General features: G+C 50.7%; 2 protein-coding genes across 4 annotated transcripts in view; one reads left to right on the top strand and one right to left on the bottom strand.

The window, feature by feature from the left end:
• Positions 1 to 216: 216 nt before the first annotated feature.
• SMCR8 (SMCR8-C9orf72 complex subunit) lies at positions 217 to 12,182 on the bottom strand. Its single transcript, XM_017854199.1, has 2 exons — positions 9,155 to 12,182; positions 217 to 4,707 (listed from the first exon to the last, which is right to left on the bottom strand). The coding sequence occupies exons 1-2, from the start codon at positions 11,509 to 11,511 to the stop codon at positions 4,254 to 4,256; spliced, it is 2,811 nt and encodes a 936-aa protein (XP_017709688.1). The 5' UTR covers positions 11,512 to 12,182; the 3' UTR covers positions 217 to 4,253.
• A 344-nt stretch (positions 12,183 to 12,526) lies between these two features.
• Positions 12,527 to 19,814, top strand: part of TOP3A (DNA topoisomerase III alpha) — a 42,948-nt gene continuing 35,660 nt past the window's right edge. Inside the window, exons 1-3 of one of the 3 annotated variants that reach the window (XM_017854202.1) lie at positions 12,527 to 13,013; positions 18,019 to 18,078; positions 18,521 to 18,594. In XM_017854202.1, the coding sequence (XP_017709691.1) occupies positions 12,834 to 13,013; positions 18,019 to 18,078; positions 18,521 to 18,594 (314 nt within the window). In that variant the 5' untranslated portion in view covers positions 12,527 to 12,833. The other 2 variants (XM_017854203.1, XM_017854204.1) reach the window with 2 other exon arrangements.

Genomic DNA, 19,814 nt, shown 5'->3' with positions numbered 1-19,814 from the left:
CCAACAGATGAATCGGCTGCAGTGTTCATCCCTCCCCACACCCCCATTCACTCCTGCCTCCTCCTTTCCACTGCTTTAACCAAACCTTAATGAAGTAAGGCCAGGTTAGGTCAGGGCTCGAAGGAGAATGGACTCAGGAAAACTTAGTTTGCCCAGGCTTGTCAGCTGAGATTGGTTTTGCTTTCCAGCCGGAAGTAGAAACTTGATGCTTTTTCCTTTTTGCAGTGTCAAAACCACATCTCCAGTTTGATTATGTTCCATCACAGTACTGGGGCAAAACCAGAAAGCTGGCTGGTTTACTTCAAAGCACAAACCAAGGCACTGTCTTCTGTGCTTTCAGGGAGGTGGGAAGGTAAAGGAGATTGCCCACTATAGGGGCTCAGTTCCCCCAAAAGCCTTGCACACCTTCTGATAAACCCCCTGGCTGAGACAATGCTACTGGTTGTGCAGACAAAGACATGACAGCAGCACTAGACGCTGACCCAACATGCAGTGCTGGGCCTGGGCGGCGGGGCATGTTCAGCACGCGGGCAGCAGTCAGCGCATGCAAGACATTCGGTGAGCAGAGGGCTGCCCTCCGCCTCCAACTGCAGCCGCCCTGGTGCGTGAAATGAAATTGGTGGGCCTTCCTAGGATTGTGAAATGGGACTTGTTTGTGTGAGGTTGAAATCTACTATACTTTGAATATGGCAACTGTTTTCAACCACTGAAGCAAAGAAAGTAAAGGCCAGATGGGGAATGAAAGGTAAGGTACTGTGGTCTATTTCCAAATTCGGGAGCAATGTGTGTAACTTCAACTGTTGGAGTAAATGAGGTATGGAAAAGCCACAATTTCTAAAATCCCAAGGTTCCACCAAAGGAGTGAGGTTCCTGGGGAAACAGGCATGAGGCAGCAGCTCAGGCTGATGTGTCCTGTGCGATATAAAAAGCTGTGGCCTGATCTCTAAAGTGGGGCTTTTGAAAATGACCAGTCCACAACTACCCGCGTGGCTAGTTTAACCTAGACTGCTTCAGAAACGAGGGAGGGGGATAATGGACTGGAGGAAAAGCTTGACACAAAACTCAAGACAACCTGTTTCAGTACCTGGGCCCTCAAAGCAACAGTGAGGACTGAGGAAGTAGCAAGGGGCACTGATGTCATCTATTTTCTGGGAAGTGTTATTTTTAATGGTTTCATTAAAAACTGATTAACCTTCTACTGGAAGAATACCTCAAATGAAAATTTTTTTTTTTTTTTTTTTTTGAGACGGAGTTTTTGCTTTTGTTGCCCAGGCTGGAGTACAGTGGCACAGTCTCAGGTCAGTGCAACCTCTGCCTCCCAGGTTCAAGTGATTCTCCTGCCTCAACCTCCCAAGTAACTGGGATTACAGGCACGCACCACCGGACTTGACTAACTTTTTTTGTGTTTTTAGTAGAGACGGGGTTTCACCATGTTAGCCAGGCTGGTCTCGAACTCCTGACCTCAGGTGATCTGCCCGCCTTGGCCTCCCAAAAGTATTGGGATTACAGGTGTGAGCCACCGTGCCCGGCCTCAACTGAAAATTCTTGATGAGATTAGTCCCACTGCATAGTAGGTTTCAGTTCCCCAGAGTGAAGGGGGCATAGGCAGGGGCAGGGCTTCCCAGTGTTAACTGCCTCTGCCCAAGTTATGACTCAGTCCTGGTACCACTTCAAGATCCCTTTGAAAGGAAACATACTTTGCATCAAGTAATCCTTTGAAACTGCCACATTGAAAAGTTAGTTTTTAACCCAAATATAAATCTGGGAGCTCAAACACTAGTCATGAAGCCATCTTTACTTAATGAAGAACAACCTTGAGGGAGACTGGCCCTGCTTGCCACTTCTATGGCTGCCCTGAGACAGTCTGTTCTGTTCATGCCCCAGGAGCCTTTTGCCTTAGGTCTCAGGGCCTTCTGAACCACCCTTGAGGGTGTATGCCAGCAAATACCCCAAGTGGACTTCTACTTAGGACCACTTGAGTGTACAGCTTCAGCTTCTAGAAGGCCAAGTGTGGCTGCAATTCAGGATCTGCCCCAAACTCATGAGCCTTTCCCAAAGTTTCCCAGGCAAGAGTATGAGCTGTGAATTTCTGTGTTGGTGACAGGAATGCCACAGTGGTGGCGCCAATGATCACTTTCTGACCTTCCTGCCTTCTCAGATAAAATGTTGCACAGTTATGGCCATGGAGGCGTAAGCAGATAGCAATTAGCCAGCCAGTGAGAAAACAAATCAGCATCTAGAACAGGAGGAGGGGGAGCCGTACAGATAACGGAGCCCATGATGAGAAGCAGGCTCCCTGCACAGCCTCTGCCTCCGGCGCAAATAACAAGACGTTTCACATTTAAAGGCTGCCAAGGTATTGCTGGCGACTCTCCTGTCTGTGAACATGTGCAACGGGCACAGGTACAGAGAACCAATGAGATGTAGGCAGCGCCATCTGCCACAAAAGGTTCTCCATCACAGCCCCAGGAGCAACATCAAACACCTCTGATGGGAGCAAGGACCCTGAACAGAAGCCAACAGCTGGAGCCAATGGGCCATGCCCTTACAACGAGGACTTGGACAAGGAGGGAACCCCTGGAGTGACGTGATGCAAGCCCTCTTTGGTCACTCTCGGCTTCCACCAGAGGGAACCACTGGAGTGACGTGATGCAAGCCCTCTTTGGTCACTCTCGGCTTCCACCGGGGTCTCTGCCTCCTTGATGAGAAGTGAAGCTGGCTGGCTCTGTGATGACTTCAAGTGTGTACTACAGGCCGATGGGCAGACCGGGCCTCAGCAGTAGGCGCCAACAGATGCACACCCAGGGCTGATTCAGGTCCATTTCAGCACAATTTTTGTGGAACAAATCAAAGAAGCAGTAATACCCAGAGCTGTCCCCACTTAGGGAATAAAATTTTCAAGGCTGCAAGAAACCCTCTGTCTACAAACCAGTGGCCATTGCCTAAGGAGGCTCGGGGAGGCCAGGGGATCACTATCAGTGGGACAGGTGCTGGCGGAACCAGGGGTGTCTCCTTCCCAGTCTCAAACTTGTCCTCAGAAGGGGGACTCAACTGGGGAGGGCCATGAGCTGTGGTGACTGAGGTGCACACAGCCTCCCAAAGGCAGAACCTGAAGAGCGTCACGTGGTAGCTCATCCAGGAAATCCATGCCATTTGAGTTCTCATCGGCTGGGCCGACCACCTGCACCAGCTGACTAAACAGAACCGTGCTGTCCAATGCCCACGAGACCCAGTGAGAGGTAGTGAAGTGGTTGCAAAGTTTGTGTGGGTGGGAGCTGGAGTGTGGCCTCTGCCATGTTCACACGGGTCTGCAGACCTTCCCCACGAGGACAGTCAGTGCTCACGCACTCTGGCCAGCAGGAACCAGTGGGCCACCCAGGAGGGCTGCTGGCTGCTCCTCCCTTGCGTGGCAGGGATGGCCTCATGGCACCTCAGCCCTGCTCTGCCTGCTGTGCTCTCCAGCCCCCAAGGTGGTCCTCACCATTGGCTTTGGTCACTTGTGCCCGCTTCACACTGGGACTAGGGAACACTCTGCTCGTTCCTGGTGAAAGAGCGTAGGGGGTGAGTCCCAAGGCCCGTTCACAGGCATTTCTCTCCCAGGTAAAGGTGGTGAGGACAGAGGACAGGGTGCTGCTCACGCTCTGTGGCCCTGAGGCCAAGGCTGCATGTTTCCCACGACCCAAAGGGTGGCAGCCTTTCTCCCTCCCACTGGCTGGTCCAGGGCCTCCCCTGGGACAGCAGGCTCCAGGAGGCAAATAAAGGTCTGCATCTGGGTCTGAAGGAGGTGATGGGTGTTCTGCTCTCCTGTTTTCCATCAAACCACAACAGTTACCGGGCTGCCGCCCTCGCTCATTTTGCCACTCAAGTGTCTGGCAATGCTGAATATGGTCAGTGTGCTCCTCGCATCAGGTTTTGGCCTTCCTGCCCTCACCCTGCCCCACCAAGGGACTGGTGGCTTCCCTTCTGCCCTGGCTGCCAGTCCTCAGAAAACCAAGGCCCCCTCTACATCCAGGGGCCTCTCTTCACCAGGGAGCCAAATGTAGCTGTCACCATCCCTCCAGACGCCTTTAGAGGGACCCAGGCTCCACTTCTGCCCATGTCCAACTTGAAAACTACCAGGAGCCACGTGGGAACCATGCTGCCAGACACCAGAAACCTAAACAGTCCAGTTCAGGCAACTGTTTGGTCATGCCAACCCCTCCCCTCCCCATACCCTGAGTCACAGGTCTTGGTCACAGTGGCTGGGACCGACCTCAGATTTTATACAAAAAGCTGGGGACATAGTCAAACCTGAGCATGGGGTGGCTGGTCCCTGCAGATTCCTGCATGTAGTGCAGCTTCAGCAGCTCAGCCAGGTACTGGACCACCCTGACATCCTCATTCACCAGACCCAGGGTCAGCTTCAGGAAGCTCGACTGGCGGCTGGCTAGCAGCTCCTCTGTCTCCTTGTCGTGCGTAGGCAGGTGCAGGTGGTGGCAGAAGGTGTAGAGGAAGGCCTTGGAGCAGAGCTGAGTGAGCATGCTCTGGACATGCAGGTAGTAGGTGCTGCCCCGCTTGATCTGTGTGCGGTGGTCCGCCAGGCGGGGCACCAGGGTGCCTCTGTAAAGGGGGCAGCGCAGGGTTTTGTTGTCAAGGTCCAGGATGCTTGTGTAGCGGCTGTAGCGACTCAGGGCATGAAGGGTACCGGCACCGGCAGGGGAGGCCACTCTGAAACAGACAGGCCAAGGTCAGGAGGAAGGGCAAGGGCCGGGAAAGTGGAGGCAGAAGCTTGGGAGGTGAGGCCTCCTGTCCCCAGGCCAGCATCCACCTATCCAGCATGCACTGGCTTTTCCTGGAAGATAAATCTGATCATCGTGATCTTCCAAGGGCTCCTCACCACTCTTATGGTCAAGGTCAAACGCCGTGGGTGGCCCACAAAGCCCTTTCTGGTCCAATTCCTGCTGAATGGACTCTTTTTTGGAGCCCTGGCAAGCTTTCAGTGGGGCCTCAAAATTAGAAACCTCTTTGTTCAGGCCGGGTGGCTCACGCCTGTAATCCCAGCACTTTGGAAGGCCGAGGCGGGTAGATCACGAGGTCAGGAGATCGAGACCATCCTGGCTCACACGGTGAAACCCCGTCTCTACTAAAAATACAAAAAATTAGCCGGGCGTGGTGGCAGGCGCCTGCAATCCCAGCTACTTGGGAGGCTGAGGCTGGAGAATGGTGTAAACCTGGGAGGTGGAGCTTGCACTGAGCCGAGATCACACCACTGCACTCCAGTCTGGGCGACAGAGTGAGACTCTGTCTCAAAAACAAAACAAACAAACAAACAAACAAACAAAACCTCTTTGTTCTGCCTGAAATAACCTCTCTCCCTCTTGTACTTAATTCAAGTTAAACCATATTTAGCCTTCCCCAAGCCTCTCCTGCTTTCTTGCTGTGACCTTGGCCAAATTCATTAACCTCTCGGAGCCTCATCTATAAGATGGAGATAACAATTCCTACTGTCTTTATTTAGAGACAGAGTCTTGCTCTGTTGCCCAAGCTGGCGTGCAGTGGCACAATCGTGACTCACTGCAGACTTCACCTCCTGGGCTCAAGCAATCCTCCCACCTTGGCCTCCCAAGTAGTTGGTACTACAGGCATATGCCACCACGCCCAGATAATTTTTTGTAGAGAAGAAAGCTTGCTATGTTTCCCAGGCTGGTCTTGAACTGCTGGGCTCAAGTGATCCTTCTGCCTTAGCCTCCCAAAGATTTAGGATTATAGGCATGAGCCACTGCACGGGCCAGTTACTACTATTACATCCCTCATGGGGTCGCTGTGGAGACAAAATGAGTGATGTTTAGGACAATGCCAGTCCTCAGTAGGCGCTGTCATCACCATCACTACTTTTAGCCTAGCACTGACCAGTGGGGTGACTGCTGTTTGTTCATTGGCTTCTCCCCACTGGACAAGGAGCTCCAAGATTCTAGAGTCCCAGAACTGCATCTGCTCTGGTCTCATGCCCCAATGCCTGGCACGTCAGAGCCAGAAAAAGCCAGTGTTCACTCAGTGAGGGAGTGGTTCCTTCAACACCCTCCTGGAGCAGCTTCCTCAGAGCAGCAGGGACTGCCCTGTAGGGCCTGGACATTTAGGGTTTATGTCAGACAGGTATGGTGTAAAAAGGACTGACGGTGACTTGGGACCAAGGTCTCATAGTACTTTTCCCTTCCTGGGTTTTATCTTCTTGTATATTTAACAATCATTTACAGAGCATCTGTAACATCCCGGCATTGCCCTGGGAGCTAACCCTGTAATGAAGAATGACCTAGAACTCTTGTCCTGCATGAGCTCAGTCTGACTGGGAAGAAATGTGCACAAGTACAGCGAAGTGAAGGGAGATGAGGTCTCGTTCTCCTTGAGAAAGGTTGTACTTGGGAAGACCTGGGGGATTCATAGAGTTGCCTTAGAACTGGCCCTCAGAAGCAGCGTGGGCTCTAGGGACTGAGGAGTGTGTGGCAGACCATGGCAAAAGCAAGGTCACAGAGATGGGACAGCTGAGACACACAGGCCATGCATCCTGACCACAGGGACAGCACTGGGCTATGGACCACATGTATCCCACGGGCATGGAGGAATTGGGGCCTGCAGGTGGCTGACAGCTAAGAAAGCTCACAAGGGCAGTAAGACACTCTCCTCAACCCATACTGCATGGCCCGTGTTCCGGGGCCTTTTCAGCTCTCTACTGCCTTCACCCTCACCTCCCCAAAGTGGGGCCGGCCAGAGTCAAACACCTCCCAAGCTCTGCACATCCAGATCCACAGGTGCTGCCACCACAGGGCACCCAGGCCTCACCTCCCACCTTTTTGCCCCTCCATCTCTGCCAGGATACCTGCTCCCAGGCCCAGCATCCCCTGATGCAGCTCTGACACTTGCCCCAACAGTGACACTTCTTTTGGAAGAAGCTGGCTATTCTAACTGTTCCTCCACTTCTGTTTCCATAAAGCTCCTCCTCAGGAAGCCAGATGACACAGGAAGGGAGAAGCCTCAGGCCTCCAGCCCCCAGGCGCACAGCACCCCAACTGCAGCTTCACATTGCACTTCCCATGCCCACTGTGGGAGGACACCTCTGTGACCAACGAGGACACAGAGGACTGGGTGAAGCGGCAGCTTGTGCAAGGTCACCAGGCTAGCTAGTGGTCAAGCCAGGACTCAACCCAGGGTCTCTGACACACGCTAGGCTAGCACTTTCTCCCGCCAGAACTGTGCTCTGCTTTTTGGTCCGGGCCTGTGACTGCTGCTTAGTAAGCAATACAGTGACTCCTGGTGTTCACTTAAAATGACAGCAGGGCCAGGTTCACGCCTGTAATCCCAGCACTTCGGGAGGCTGAGGTGGGCCAATCATTTGAGACCAGCCTGGCCAACATGGTGAAATGCTGTCTCTACAAAAAATACAAAAATTAGCCTGGCAAGGTGGTGCACGCCTATAATCCCAGTTACTGGAGAGGGTGAGGCACGAGAATAACCTGAGCCTAGGAGGCACAGGCTGCAGTGGGCCGAGATCACATCACTGCACTCCAGCGTGGGCAACAACAGAGCAAGATTCTGTCTAAAAAAAAAAAACCAAAACAAGAACACAAAACAAAAAAACCCGCAAATGACAGGAGACCAGCTTGGTGGTTTAGTCATCTCTTATCCCCACAGATGGCTGACCCAACTATAAGCACTTCCAGGCAGAGTGAAAAAAACCAAGGGCGAGCAAGACTGGTGTTCTGAGGTGAGAGTCCTGAGAGAGAGTCCATCATGTGAACAATGGGCCTGAGTGAAGAGAGACGCTTCTGGACCACGGTGCTCAGAGTGCAGAGCCTCTGCAGCGCAACACCTCTGAGGACAGGAAGGTCACAGCCACCGAAGACATCTCTCCTGCTCATGATTTTTAAAGCTGGGCCTCAGGTGGGCCCCAGTCTGCCTGCCTGTGTCGGTGCCGGTTCCACCCTCTGAGCACTTCTCAGGGCCCAGTACTGCACTGTGCTGTGCTTTTTGGACATGCACTAAAGGTGGAGCCTTCCGATGGCTCTCAGGTGGGCCCCGGGAGCCCTTCAGAGGTGTTCAACACGATTGGGTGACTGAATGAATAAGATGGCTGGTCCGAATCCAGACAGCGAGCGGTGGCACACCAGGACCTGACCCAGACCACCCACTGCTCCTGCTAACTGCCACGGCCCACAACAGTTTCATCTTATGATACCCTCACATGGTGTCTTCTGCACACCTCCCCCAAGTATTCTGTGGGTGAGCTGTAGTCCATCCCATTCGGCCCCACAGGGGACCCTCCAGGGTACAAGGCTCCCCACCCCTGCCCGCCGCACCTCACGCCTGTGCAGGACGCTGGCGGCAGATGCTCCCAGCACCCAACATCTGCGCGTGCTCTGAAGGTTGAAGGAGCACTTACAGGGACAGCGGCCTAACCCTTTCCCCCGGAGTCGTCTTGCCCCTTCTGATGAGCCTTTTGCTTTTATAGAGGGATGCTCCCTGCAGTCTGGCTGGCGAGGGCCACAGATAAATTTCATGTCTTACCTCACACCAACCGAATCAGAACCTCGAAGGGTGTGACTCAGGAATCCATGATTTTTAAAACTTTCCCGGCTGGATGCGGTGGCTCACGCCTGTAATCCCAGCACTTTGGGAGGCCGAGGCGGGCAGATCATCTGAGGTTAAGAGTTCCAGACCAGCCTGGCCAACATGGTAAAACCCCATCTCTACTAAAAATAGAAAAGTTAGCCGGGGGTGGTGGCAGGCACCTGCAATCCCAGCTACTTGGGAGCCTGAGGCAGGAGAATTGCTTGAACCCGGAAGGTGGAGGTTGCAGTGAGTCGAGATGGTGCCATTACACTCCAGCCTGGGGGACAATAGCGAGACTTCGTCGCAAAAAAAATAAAAATAAAAACTTTCCCTAATAATTTTGACACAGCTCAGGGACAGATGAGGATTGGCAACCACCTAGGAACTGCAACCCCCTTACATGACAGACAGGGAAATGGAAACCAGAGAGGGGGATGATTTGTCAAAAGTAACACAGTGGTAGGAACTGGGCCCTGTCTAGAAGCCAGGCTTCCTGATTCTGGCTCCACCACACCAATATGCCTCATCCCTATCTGGCCAAGGCCCTTCCCCAACACCTGGAACCAGTTACCTCTGCAAGCCAATAAGCTTCCACTTCTGAAAATCCATAATGTGCAAAGGGGAGGAGGCCCAATGTTTCACGGGCTTAGCGTAGCAGCCATAGCTGGGGACAAAGATAGCCAGTGCAGTCACGAGCTTCCTGACTATGGCCTCATCTTCCCCCAGGACCACGAGTGTCCTCCCGCTGAGCAGGGAGTAGATGGCTGGGTGGGCAAAGGGGTACTGGCGGATGAATTTTAAGGCGTTCTGGCCAGCCCTCTTTTTATGCCTATCGGAAGACAGGCCAGCAGGATAAGCAGAAGGGATCCTGTCTGAGCTGGTGGAGGCTACACTGCTCACATAGCTGGTGGTGTCTGAGTAGTTATCCAGGCTGGTCTTACTGATGTCCCGGCTAGCCAGCAGGTGGCTTGGGTCCAGCTCATAAGCGGAAAACCCTTCACAGCTGTCGTCTCGGGAAGAAGGGCTGGCATTTTCCATTGAAAAGTCTACACGGAACCCCTGGTCCTTCTGCCTATGGCGCTGTGGGGGGCTGCTCACCACTCCATCCTCGTCAGAGTGTGTGTGGGCTGGACTGGAGGGCAGCACCAGCTGACCATCGCTCTCCTTCCCAATACAGCAGGAGTCTATTTGTGATGGGGTGTTTTCCCTGCTGCCCTCCTCCGTCTCACCCAGCTCCGGAGGACTGATGCTTGCCTGGAAGTGGATGGCTCCCTCATTGCCATCTGGATATGATTCTTCTTCATTAATGGCACTTGGGTAGCTGGCCTTAAAGTTATCAGGGATGAGGGCCTCAGAGGGGCAGGTACTGAGGACTTCAATACTGTCCTCGCTGATGGTCCTGTGGCTGACTGCTTTGCTCCGGACTACCTGGGGGCTCAATGGTACCGTGAGGCTGGCCTGGCTGTCAGACTTAGAAAGCACAGAGGTGGACTTCTCCGTGCCCAAAACTTCAATGCTTTCACCACTGCTGATACTCCCTTTCATATCCATATCCAGGTAGTCCAAGTTTTCCTGGGGGTCGAAACTGCTCAACTCCGTCACCTCCACTTCCTTGTACTCCTCATCTCCCAGTTCCTGCTCCATCTTGATTAGCACAGACTCCACACTGGACTTGTAAGAACCAACACTAATTAACACTTTAGGAATTGGGCATTCTTCTAGAGACCTGGAAGGCGGCCTGTCTTGACTGGGCTTAGAGGGTATGCTTTCTTGCTTCTCCACCATCCTGTCATCGACCTCCACAAAGTCTTCAAAGAGAAAGTTTGTTATGTGCTGTTGTTTTAGAAGTGCTCTATCAATCTGACTGGTGAGGAGGTAACACAGGTCTCCTCTGAACATGTGTTCAATGTGGCTGAGCTGAGTCAGGGTCTGGGAGAAATATTCAGTGTCACAGAGCTCCTCTAAGGTCTTCAACTTCTTGTCAAAACACTTGGTGGACTTTGCTTTTATAAGTTTTGGGGTGTAGGCTGGTCTGCAGGTGTAAAGGTCTGTGTCGGCAGACTCATCAGGGTTAGAGGTAGTGGATGCCTGGCTGGCCTGATCCTGGATGTGCTCCATCTCACCAGGACACAAATCACACCCCTTCAGCTTCCGATGAGGGTATGAGCGGATCTGCTTCAGCAGGTCTTGATGTTCAATGATGGACTTCTCCACACTGGCCAGTTCATTGGCTTTCTCAATTGCCTGAGATGAGTAAAAGCCTTTGTCGTTGGCTTTCTTCTGGATCTCCGTTTCTGTGTGCAGCACCGTCCTGGTGTAATCCAAATCTTTCAGCTTTTTTTCAAGTTCCCCAGCAAATGCCTTCCTGTTGCCAGTCTTCAAGCACTCAGAAGCTCTGGAAAATTCGGCTGAAAGCTCCTGGAACTGCTGCATGATTTTATGCTGGTCTGCAGAGATATAAGCCATGCAAAACGGCCTCACGAAGCCACGGGCCTCCAGGTCGTATAGGGTAAGGTGGTGCACGTATGCAAAGGCTCCCTCCTTGGAATCTCCCAGCACCACCTTGGAGTCCTCCACGAAGTTCAGCTTGGGGTAGGCAGATCCAGGAGGATGGCCCACGAAGGAAGCCTGGTAATCCACCGACATGATACGCAGGGAGAAGTAATTGAGATCAAAAGTGCCAAAAACTTTGGTGTCATTGGGGATGGTCAGTAACGGTTGGGGTCCCACCTGCTCAGAGAACTCGGAAATAAGAATGAAGTCCCTCGAAAACTTGGCCCCGGACAGTTTTGACCAGGGGTTAGCACCCTGGTTGGCGAAGGGGAAGAGCGGCACCGAGTACTCCTCAGGCAGGGCCGGCTCATTGTAAGGCTCTTCCTCATATTCTTCCTCTTTAGTGAAGGCCACTACGTCAGGGGCGCTGATCATATTTCCAGATGTATGAAGAAAACATTGAGAGGAAGTGGGAAAGAATACGGGGTTAATCGACGCGCAGAAGGCAGGCCTCCGGAGAAAGAAGCGGAGCCCTTACCGCCTTCTTTGCGACTCCCCGAACCCGGGGTCCTAGGCTGCTTCTCACACACCTGAGGACTCGAACTCTAGCCGCCCCCTCAGAGTTGTAGCTCCTCCGGAGCTCTCGGAGGCCTCATGAACGCCAAGGCCGCAGGCCTAAATGCCCTTCTCTTCTTCCTCCAGCGAGCGCGGCCAGCACAAGAAACCTGCAGCGGGGTCACCTGCACTCCCTGAAATCCACCGCGACAAGCAACAGCTCCCGCTGTGAACCAGGCTTAACGCGAGGCTATGGGACGCCGCAGGGGTCAGCCAAGCGCTGCCGCCCCTCACTGCCCGAGGGCAGAAACCGTCGCGACTCCTAGGACGCCACAACCCGGATTCAGCTACCGCGGCGCCGCCATCTTGGTGTCACATGATTCCCGGTGTCGGCGCCGCGTGACCCGGAAGCATCCTCGTAGACTTCTGAGCAGGAGAAAAAAAAGTCATGAGAAAGAGAAGGCCTTGGGGCCGCGCGGTGGCTCAAGCCTGTAATCCCAGCACTTTGGGAGGCCGAGACGGGCGGATCGCGAGGTCAGGAGATCGAGACCTTCCTGGCTAACACGGTGAAACCCCGTCTCTACTAAAATACAAAACTAGCCGGGCGAGATGGCGGGCGCCTGTAGTCCCAGCTACTCGGGAGGCTGAGGCAGGAGAATGGCGTAAACCCGGGAGGCGGAGCTTGCAGTGAGCTGAGATCCGGCCACTGCACTCTGCACTCCAGTCCGGGCAACAGAGCGAGACTCCGCCTCAAAAAAAAAAAAAAAAAAAAAAGAGAAGGCCTTGGATGGGAGTGTCCGGCGGCTTCCCCCAGGAAGGAGTGTGATTAACCACTGCTGGGAAGGAGGGGAAGGTGGGGCGGAGTGAGTCGGGGGCGGGTGGTACGGGGAAACGTGCTTGGACGAGGGGCGCGAGTCAGTCTGGGAGTTGTAGTTCCAGGTCGCTGTGGGGCGCGCGCCTGGCGGAAGTGGTTGGAGAAGGCGGGCGGAAGCTCCCTGCAGAGGTACTGGGTTAGGTGCTGAGGCGGCGGCGGCGACACGGAAAAGACTGAGTGACTGAAGCTCCAAAGGCCAGCAGGCTGGTGGGGACGTGACCTAAGCGAGGCTCTAGTTCCTTTTCGGTGGGCGCCAGTTGAGCCTCGCCTCTGGCTTCCCCAGGATGCGCCGGCAGCCGGGGAGCGGCTGCAGGCGCGGGGCCTAAGGATGATCTTTCCTGTCCTCCGCTACGCGCTCCGGTGGCTGCGACAGCCCGGAGACCGTGCGTTTTCCCGCCCCGCCATGGAGGTGGCCCTCCGAGGCGTGCGGAAAGTCCTCTGTGTGGCCGAAAAAAACGACGCGGCCAAGGGGATCGCCGACCTGCTGTCCAGTGGTCGCATGAGGCGGGTAAGAAAGCGCTTTCCGATCAGCTGCGTGCCTTGAGGGAGGCCCACCGAGCCGGACAGCATGGTGGGCGCCGGGAATCGAGATGAAGGCGATTATCTCCCATTTCTCAGGCCTCACCGCCCCTCGTCTGGATTATTGCGGTGCCCTCCTGTCTGCTATCGGACCGGAGGGCATTTTAAAACGTAGTTGAGATATTTCACTCATTTGCTTGGAAACCTTTTGTTTTCCTTGTCCTTAGCAGGTTCCCAAACTTGTCTGATTCTTGGAACCGCCTCGGGCACTGGCTGCCCTTTGGGTCTTGTGTGAGATTGGGGAAGTCTGTATTTTACTGTTCTTCCCTCGAGATTCAGAAATTCATTTGGGGACTATTGACCAGATTCCCTTAACTTGGCGTTCAAGCCCTGCCCGATCGCTCCCCAGCCAACCTAGCCCTCCCCATCCTGTGCCACATCCACTGCGTTCTACAGCCCTTGTGACTTTCCAGCCTCACCGTACACAGTGACAGCAACACGGTAGGGTTTGGGGATTAGAGATGAAGCCAACCCTGTTCCTACACGAATGAACTGATTCTGAGAGAGGTAAGTGGTAAGAATGTGTTCTACACACACACGGGAGGCACAAACCAAAGGAGGATAAGAAAAATTTCATAACGGAGGTGCCACGGGAGACATAAAGAGCTGTCCAGGAAAATATCTCAGATAACAAAAGTAGATCCTGAAATGGTTTTCTGGAGAACTTTTCTAAGAGCGTGGGTGGAAGTTCCCTGCTCGTTTTTCTTTAGTTCCCGGGGGCCTAAGACGCGTTTCCAGTTCAAGGATAGTGGGAGTGGAGCCAGGGTTGTGTGAATGTTGGCTGACAGCTTTACCTGTTTCCAGTGCTAGAAGTCCTGGTGACCAGCCCCAAGGTTTGTCTACTTCTAGGACTCTGGGTCTCTTGGAAAATGGTCCTCCTATACCTAACTAACTTCTTATCCTTCAAGGCTCTGCTGAATTCATTCTCTCTCTCTCTCTCTTTTTTTTAAAGCAATCCAGAGGTCTTGTATTTATCTATTTTTAACCTATCATGCCGTGAATCCATAGGGAATAGGTTCCAGCAGCTCAGGCTCCTTTCCATTGGTTCTCACAGGGTGTACTTCCCTCAATGGAACAGGCTGGCACTTCAGTTGAACCCTTTCTCTTTGACTTGCTTCTTCTTTGATCATTTTCTTTCACACATTTCGGGAAGGAACTTGGCTCTTAGAGTGGTTAATATGCTCAACAGAAACATTAATTCTTTTGGCAAGAATCTAGCCCTTGTTCGCAGAAGTGCCGACAGCATGCTGGGTAACATAGACTTTTCCAGTTCTGCCATGTAACATTTGTGGGTCATTGGTTTTTGAACAGTATCCATTCTCATTCAGTCCTCAAGATCACCTTCATTGTAGATTCTGGTGTCTGTGGCCAGAGGAACTCCATGTTTTTGTTTTGTTTTGCTTTGTTTGTTTGTTTGTTTGTTTTGAGATGGAGTTTTGCCCTTGTTGCCCAGCCTGGAGTGCAGTGGTGTGATCTCAGCTCACTGCAACCTCTGCCTTCCTGGTTCAAGCGATTCTCCTGCCTCAGCCTCCCTAGTAACTGGGATTACAGGCGCCCGCCACCATGCCCAGCTAATTTTTTGTATTTTTAGTAGAGACGGGGTTTCACTGTGTTGGCCAGGCTGTTCTCAAACCCTTGACCTCAGGCCATCCACCTGCTTAGCCTCCCAGAGTGCTGGGGTTACAGGTGTGAGCCACTGCGCCCAGCTCAAACTCCGTGTTTTCTATAAGGCCAGGAGAGCATATATCAGATGCCTCATCCTCTTTTCCTTTGTGTTCATCATTTTGGCAAATTACTCCAAGATGGCAATTCCAGCCAAAAGGAAAGACTTTTCTTGGAAGAAATTTTATTGTTTTTATGTACAGAAAACGCAACAGTGTGTACTTAACCCAGTTTAGTGGCAAATTCTTTAGCCTTTGCCTTTTCTAGGTTGGTAATGCAAGCTATAGATTTTGGACCCAGGGCATTGCCTCCCTTGTGACAGCAGATCTCATATGTCGTTATAATTTGTCCTGCCAGCTTCCACCAGCTTAGCCAGAGCTCCTTTGTCTTCCAGAAAGTTAACCTGTGTGAAGGTGACAGTGGTACAGGTCTTCCTGTGGAACTTGACACCCCAGTCTTGACAGTGCAGTAGAGAATCCCCATCTTAGGACACAGCGCAGGCAGGAAGACAGCCAGCTCAATGGGATCCACCACCAGCTGACCCTTCATGTTCTCTACCAAGTTGTTGGCGGTGTCAACCCCTGCTTGAAGTGTAGGTGGTCTCTTAGTAGGGACATCCCCTCTGCCGGCAGCTTTCTTCTTGGCCTGGGCCAACAGTTTCGATCTCTTCCCATGCTGTGTCTCTTGTCTGTAATGTGGGCAAGCTTAAGCAATTAAGTAGCTTAAGTTTGGTGGTCTGAGGCCTGGGTGAACTGGTCAATCCCAGGTGGCACATCAGCCGCTTATAGAGGACAGCGGCTCTGCCGCTGCAGTCAGTTATAGCAGGACTATTTGACATGGGTGAGGCCCTTCGGCTAGACGGCTAGAAAAGCCAAAATTCTTAGGGCTTTTCTCAAATGGGATTTACTACCTTATTGGCCTACTGCTGCTCCATGACAGCGGGGGCCAGGGCCACTTTCTTCCCCTTGGCCTTCTTTCCTTTCGGCATCTTGGGCGGCTAGAGGAGAGAGGCTGCTGAAATGTCTCATCTTCAAGGAATCCTTCCCTCACTACCTCTTCCCCTACACTAGGTCAGAGACCCTTACTGACATGCTGTCATAGCACTCTATTCTACTTGAAAGGCATCTGCTAGTTACAGTTAAATAATGGGATGTGCAGTCATTTATTTAATTTTTGTCACTGCCTCTCCTTGGACTCTACGCTCCAAAGGGCAGTGATTATATTTTGTTAATTGCTATGTCCTAACGCCTGTTATGGTGTCAGGAATGCAGGAAACTTTCAATATTGAGACCATGAGACTATCCTGGCTAACACGGTGAAACCCTGTCTCTACTAAAAGTAGAAAAAATTAGCCGGGTGTGCTGGCAGGCGCCTATAGTCCCAGCTACTTGGGAGGCTGAGGCAGGAGAATGGCATGAACCCGGGAGGTGGAGCTTGCAGTGAGCTGAGATCGCGCCACTGCACTCCAGCCTGGGCCACAGAATGAGACTCCTTCTCAAAAAAAAAAAAAAAAAGAAGAAGAAAAAGTTAATATTTGTTGAAAGCATGTTTGAGCTCAGCGTGAACGTTTTACCAGGCAGTAGAAACTGTAAAGAACAACCTAGTGGCTTGAAATAGCTTGGCATATTCAGAAACAGTGAGAAGTTAGGGGTGTCGTGTGGTGCGAGGGGACACCAGTGAGTTAAGCAAGAGCAGCAGTTGAGTGCACATCATAAGGGTCCTAGAGAGCCATGTAGGTTGAGTGGCAAAATACACAGAAAATTGACCATTTTAATCATTTTGAAGTGTACAGTTCAGTGGAATTTTGTACACTAAATGTGCCACCATCATCATTGTCTAGTTTCAGAAGGTTTTTTATCACCCTAAGAGGAAACCTCATATCCATTAAGCAGTCACTCCCCTTACCCTCTCCTCAGCCCTTCACAACCACAAATCTGCTTTCTCTCCCCATGGATTTGCCTGTTCTGGGCATTTCCTATAAGTGGACCCATATCTTACATGCTCTTTTGTGTCAGGTTTCTTTCACTTAACATAATCTTCTTGAAGTCCATCCATGTTGTATCATGTATTAATATTAGTTCTTCATTCCCTTTTTTTTGGTTTTTGAGATGGAGTCTCTCTCACTGTCGCCCAGGCTGGAGTGCAGTGGTGCAATCTCAGCTCATTGTAACCTCCACCTCCTAGGTTCAAGTGATTCTCCTGCCTCAGCCTCCCCGGTAGCTGGGATTACAGGCACCCACCACCACGCCCGGCTAATTTTTTATATTTTTAGTAGAGACAGGGTTTCACTATGTTGGCCAGGCTGGTCTCGAGCTCCTGACCTTGTAATCCACCCACCTTGGCCTCCCAAAGTGCTGGAATTACAGGCGTGAGCCTGGCCTCTTCATTCCTTTTTATGGCTGAATAGTATTCTATCATATGGATAGATCACATTTCGTTTTACCATCCGTCAGTTGATGGACATTTGGGTTGTTTTCATCTTTTGACTATTGTGAATAGAACTTCTATAGACATTCATGTACAGGTTTTTTTTTTTTAATGTGTTTTTTTGTTTGTGTTTTGTTTTTGAGACAGAGTTTCGCTCTGTCACCCAGGCTAGAGTGCAGTGGCCCCATCTCCACTCACTGCAACGTCCACCTCCTGGGCTCAAGTGATTGTTCTGCCTCAGCCTCCCAAGTAACTGGGATTACAGGCACGCACCACCATACCCGGCCAATCGTCGTATTTTTAGTAGAGACAGGGTTTCACCATGTTGGCCAGGCTGGTCTCGAACTCCTGACCTCAAGTGATGCACCTGCCTCAGCCTCCCAAAGTGTATTTGAATGTGTTTTTAATTCTTTTGGGTAAATTTCTAGGAGTGGAATTGCTGTGACATGTGGTAACTCTATGTCTAACTTTTTGAGGAAACACCAAAATTTTCCAGAGTGGCCGAAGCATTTTACATTTCCACTGACAATGTCCAATTTCTCCCCATCCTCAAGAACACTTCTTATTTTACTTGTTTGTTTTTTAATTATATTTAATTGTCATCCTAATGGGTGTGGAGTGGTATCTCATCATGGTTTTGATTTGTGTTTTCCTAATGATTAATAACATTGAGCATCTTTTCATATGCTTGTTGGCCATTTCTTATCTTCTTTGGAGCAATGTTTGTTCTATTTTTGGTGTCATAACCAAGGAATCATTGCCAAATTCAAGATCAGGAAGAATTATACAGAGGAATGTATTGTTTTAAACATAATTTCTATTTTTTACTTGTTTTTGTTTTATAGAGAGAAGGACTTTCAAAATTCAACAAGATCTATGAATTTGATTATCACCTGTATGGCCAGGTAGGTGCTAAAATATTTCCATCATAAGCAAGAGAAAGTAGTTAGCCTAGTCATCTGTAGAATATGTCACTGTCTTAAGAATAACAGCTGTTAACAACCTAAAGGTTCCTGGTTACAGGTGATGACTTTATAATTTATGAGGAAGTCTCTTTAATAAAATATGGTCCCATCTCAGCTCTTCATTACAAAAAAGAAAAAAAAAGCTAATATATAATAGTTTGAGGAAAATTGAACTGATGCAAGAGGCATCATGGTACTAGAATTGGAATGGTGATTGTATTCCTATGGCTTTTGGCTTTGAAGAGCTTATATTTATGTTTATTTCTTCCCAATCAGGTTTTTTAAAATGTCTTTAATAGAAGCTCCTCCCTCTCATTTGAATGACTTGGCAAAATAATAACTGCAAAAAACTAACTGAATTTTGAATTTTGTCATCATTCAGAATGTTACCATGGTAATGACTTCCGTTTCTGGACATTTACTGGCTCATGATTTCCGGATGCAGTTTCGAAAATGGTCAGTACAATTCTCAAGGGAAGAACTTTCAGATTATAGTAAGTTGTGAAATTTCAGAGAACTTTTGAGGCATGTTGATCTTATTGGGTAATTTTTTTTTTTTTTTTTTTTTTGAGACAAAGTCTCAGAGTGAGACTCTGTCTTCCAAGCTGGGGCACAGTGGCATGATCTTGGCTCATAGCAACCTCTGCCTCCCAGGTTCGAGTGATTCTCCTGCCTCACCCTCCTGAGTAGCTGGGACTACAGGCACGTACCACCACACCTGGCTAATTTTTGTATTTTTAGTAGAGACAGAGTTTCACCATGTTGACTAGGCTGGTCTCGAACTCCTGACCTCAGGTGGTCTGCCCACCTCAGCCTCCCGAAGTGCTGGGATTACAGATGTAAACCACCATGCCCGGCCTTTTTTTCCTTTTTTTTTTTTTTTTTTCCTGTTTTTTTTGAGTCAGGGTCTCACCCTGTTGCCCAGGCTGGAGTGCAGTGGCGCAATCTCATCTCACTGCAACCTCCCCATCCTGGGTTCAAACAAGTCTCATGCCTCAGTTTCCCAAGTAACTGGCATTACAGCCGTACGCCACCACACCCTGCTAATTTGTTCTATTTTAGTGGAGATGGAGTTTCACCATGTTGCCCAGGCTGATCTCAAACAAGGCGGGGTTTGCCTTCTTTTGCCTCCCAAAGTGCTAGGATTACAGGCGTGAGCCACTGTGTCTCAGTAATTTATTTATTTATTTATTTTAGTTATTTTTTGAGATGGAGTCTTGTTCTGTCACCCAGGCTGGAATGCAGTGGTGCAGTCTCGACTCATTGCAACCTCCGCCTCCCGGGTTCAAGCAATTCTCCTGCCTCAGCCTCCCGAGTAGCTGGGACTACAGGCGCCCGCCACCACGCCAGCTAATTTTTTGTATTTTTGTTAGAGACAGGGTTTCACCCTGTTAGCTAGGCTGGTCTCGATCTCCTGACCTTGTGATCTACCTGCCTCGGCCTCCCAGCATGCTGGGATTATAGGTGTGAGCCACCGCGCCTAGCAGTAATTTATAATACTAAGATGACCTAGGATTATCTGATCCATTGTGAATTTTTATTAAATCTTTAAACAGTCACTTTTGGTGTTCCCTCAAAATTGCCAGACCTTTTTCATGCAGCCATTGGATTGCATTTACCTGTAAAAGGGCTCCAGAATGCCATCTTATCCGTCCTGTTCACACTCGTGGAGAAGT

The sequence above is a fragment of the Rhinopithecus bieti genome, unplaced genomic scaffold (assembly GCF_001698545.2).
Source record: "Rhinopithecus bieti isolate Rb0 unplaced genomic scaffold, ASM169854v2 scaffold_37555, whole genome shotgun sequence".
Classification (NCBI taxonomy): Eukaryota; Metazoa; Chordata; class Mammalia; order Primates; family Cercopithecidae; genus Rhinopithecus; species Rhinopithecus bieti.
This window is presented reverse-complemented; position numbering and strand designations above follow the sequence as displayed.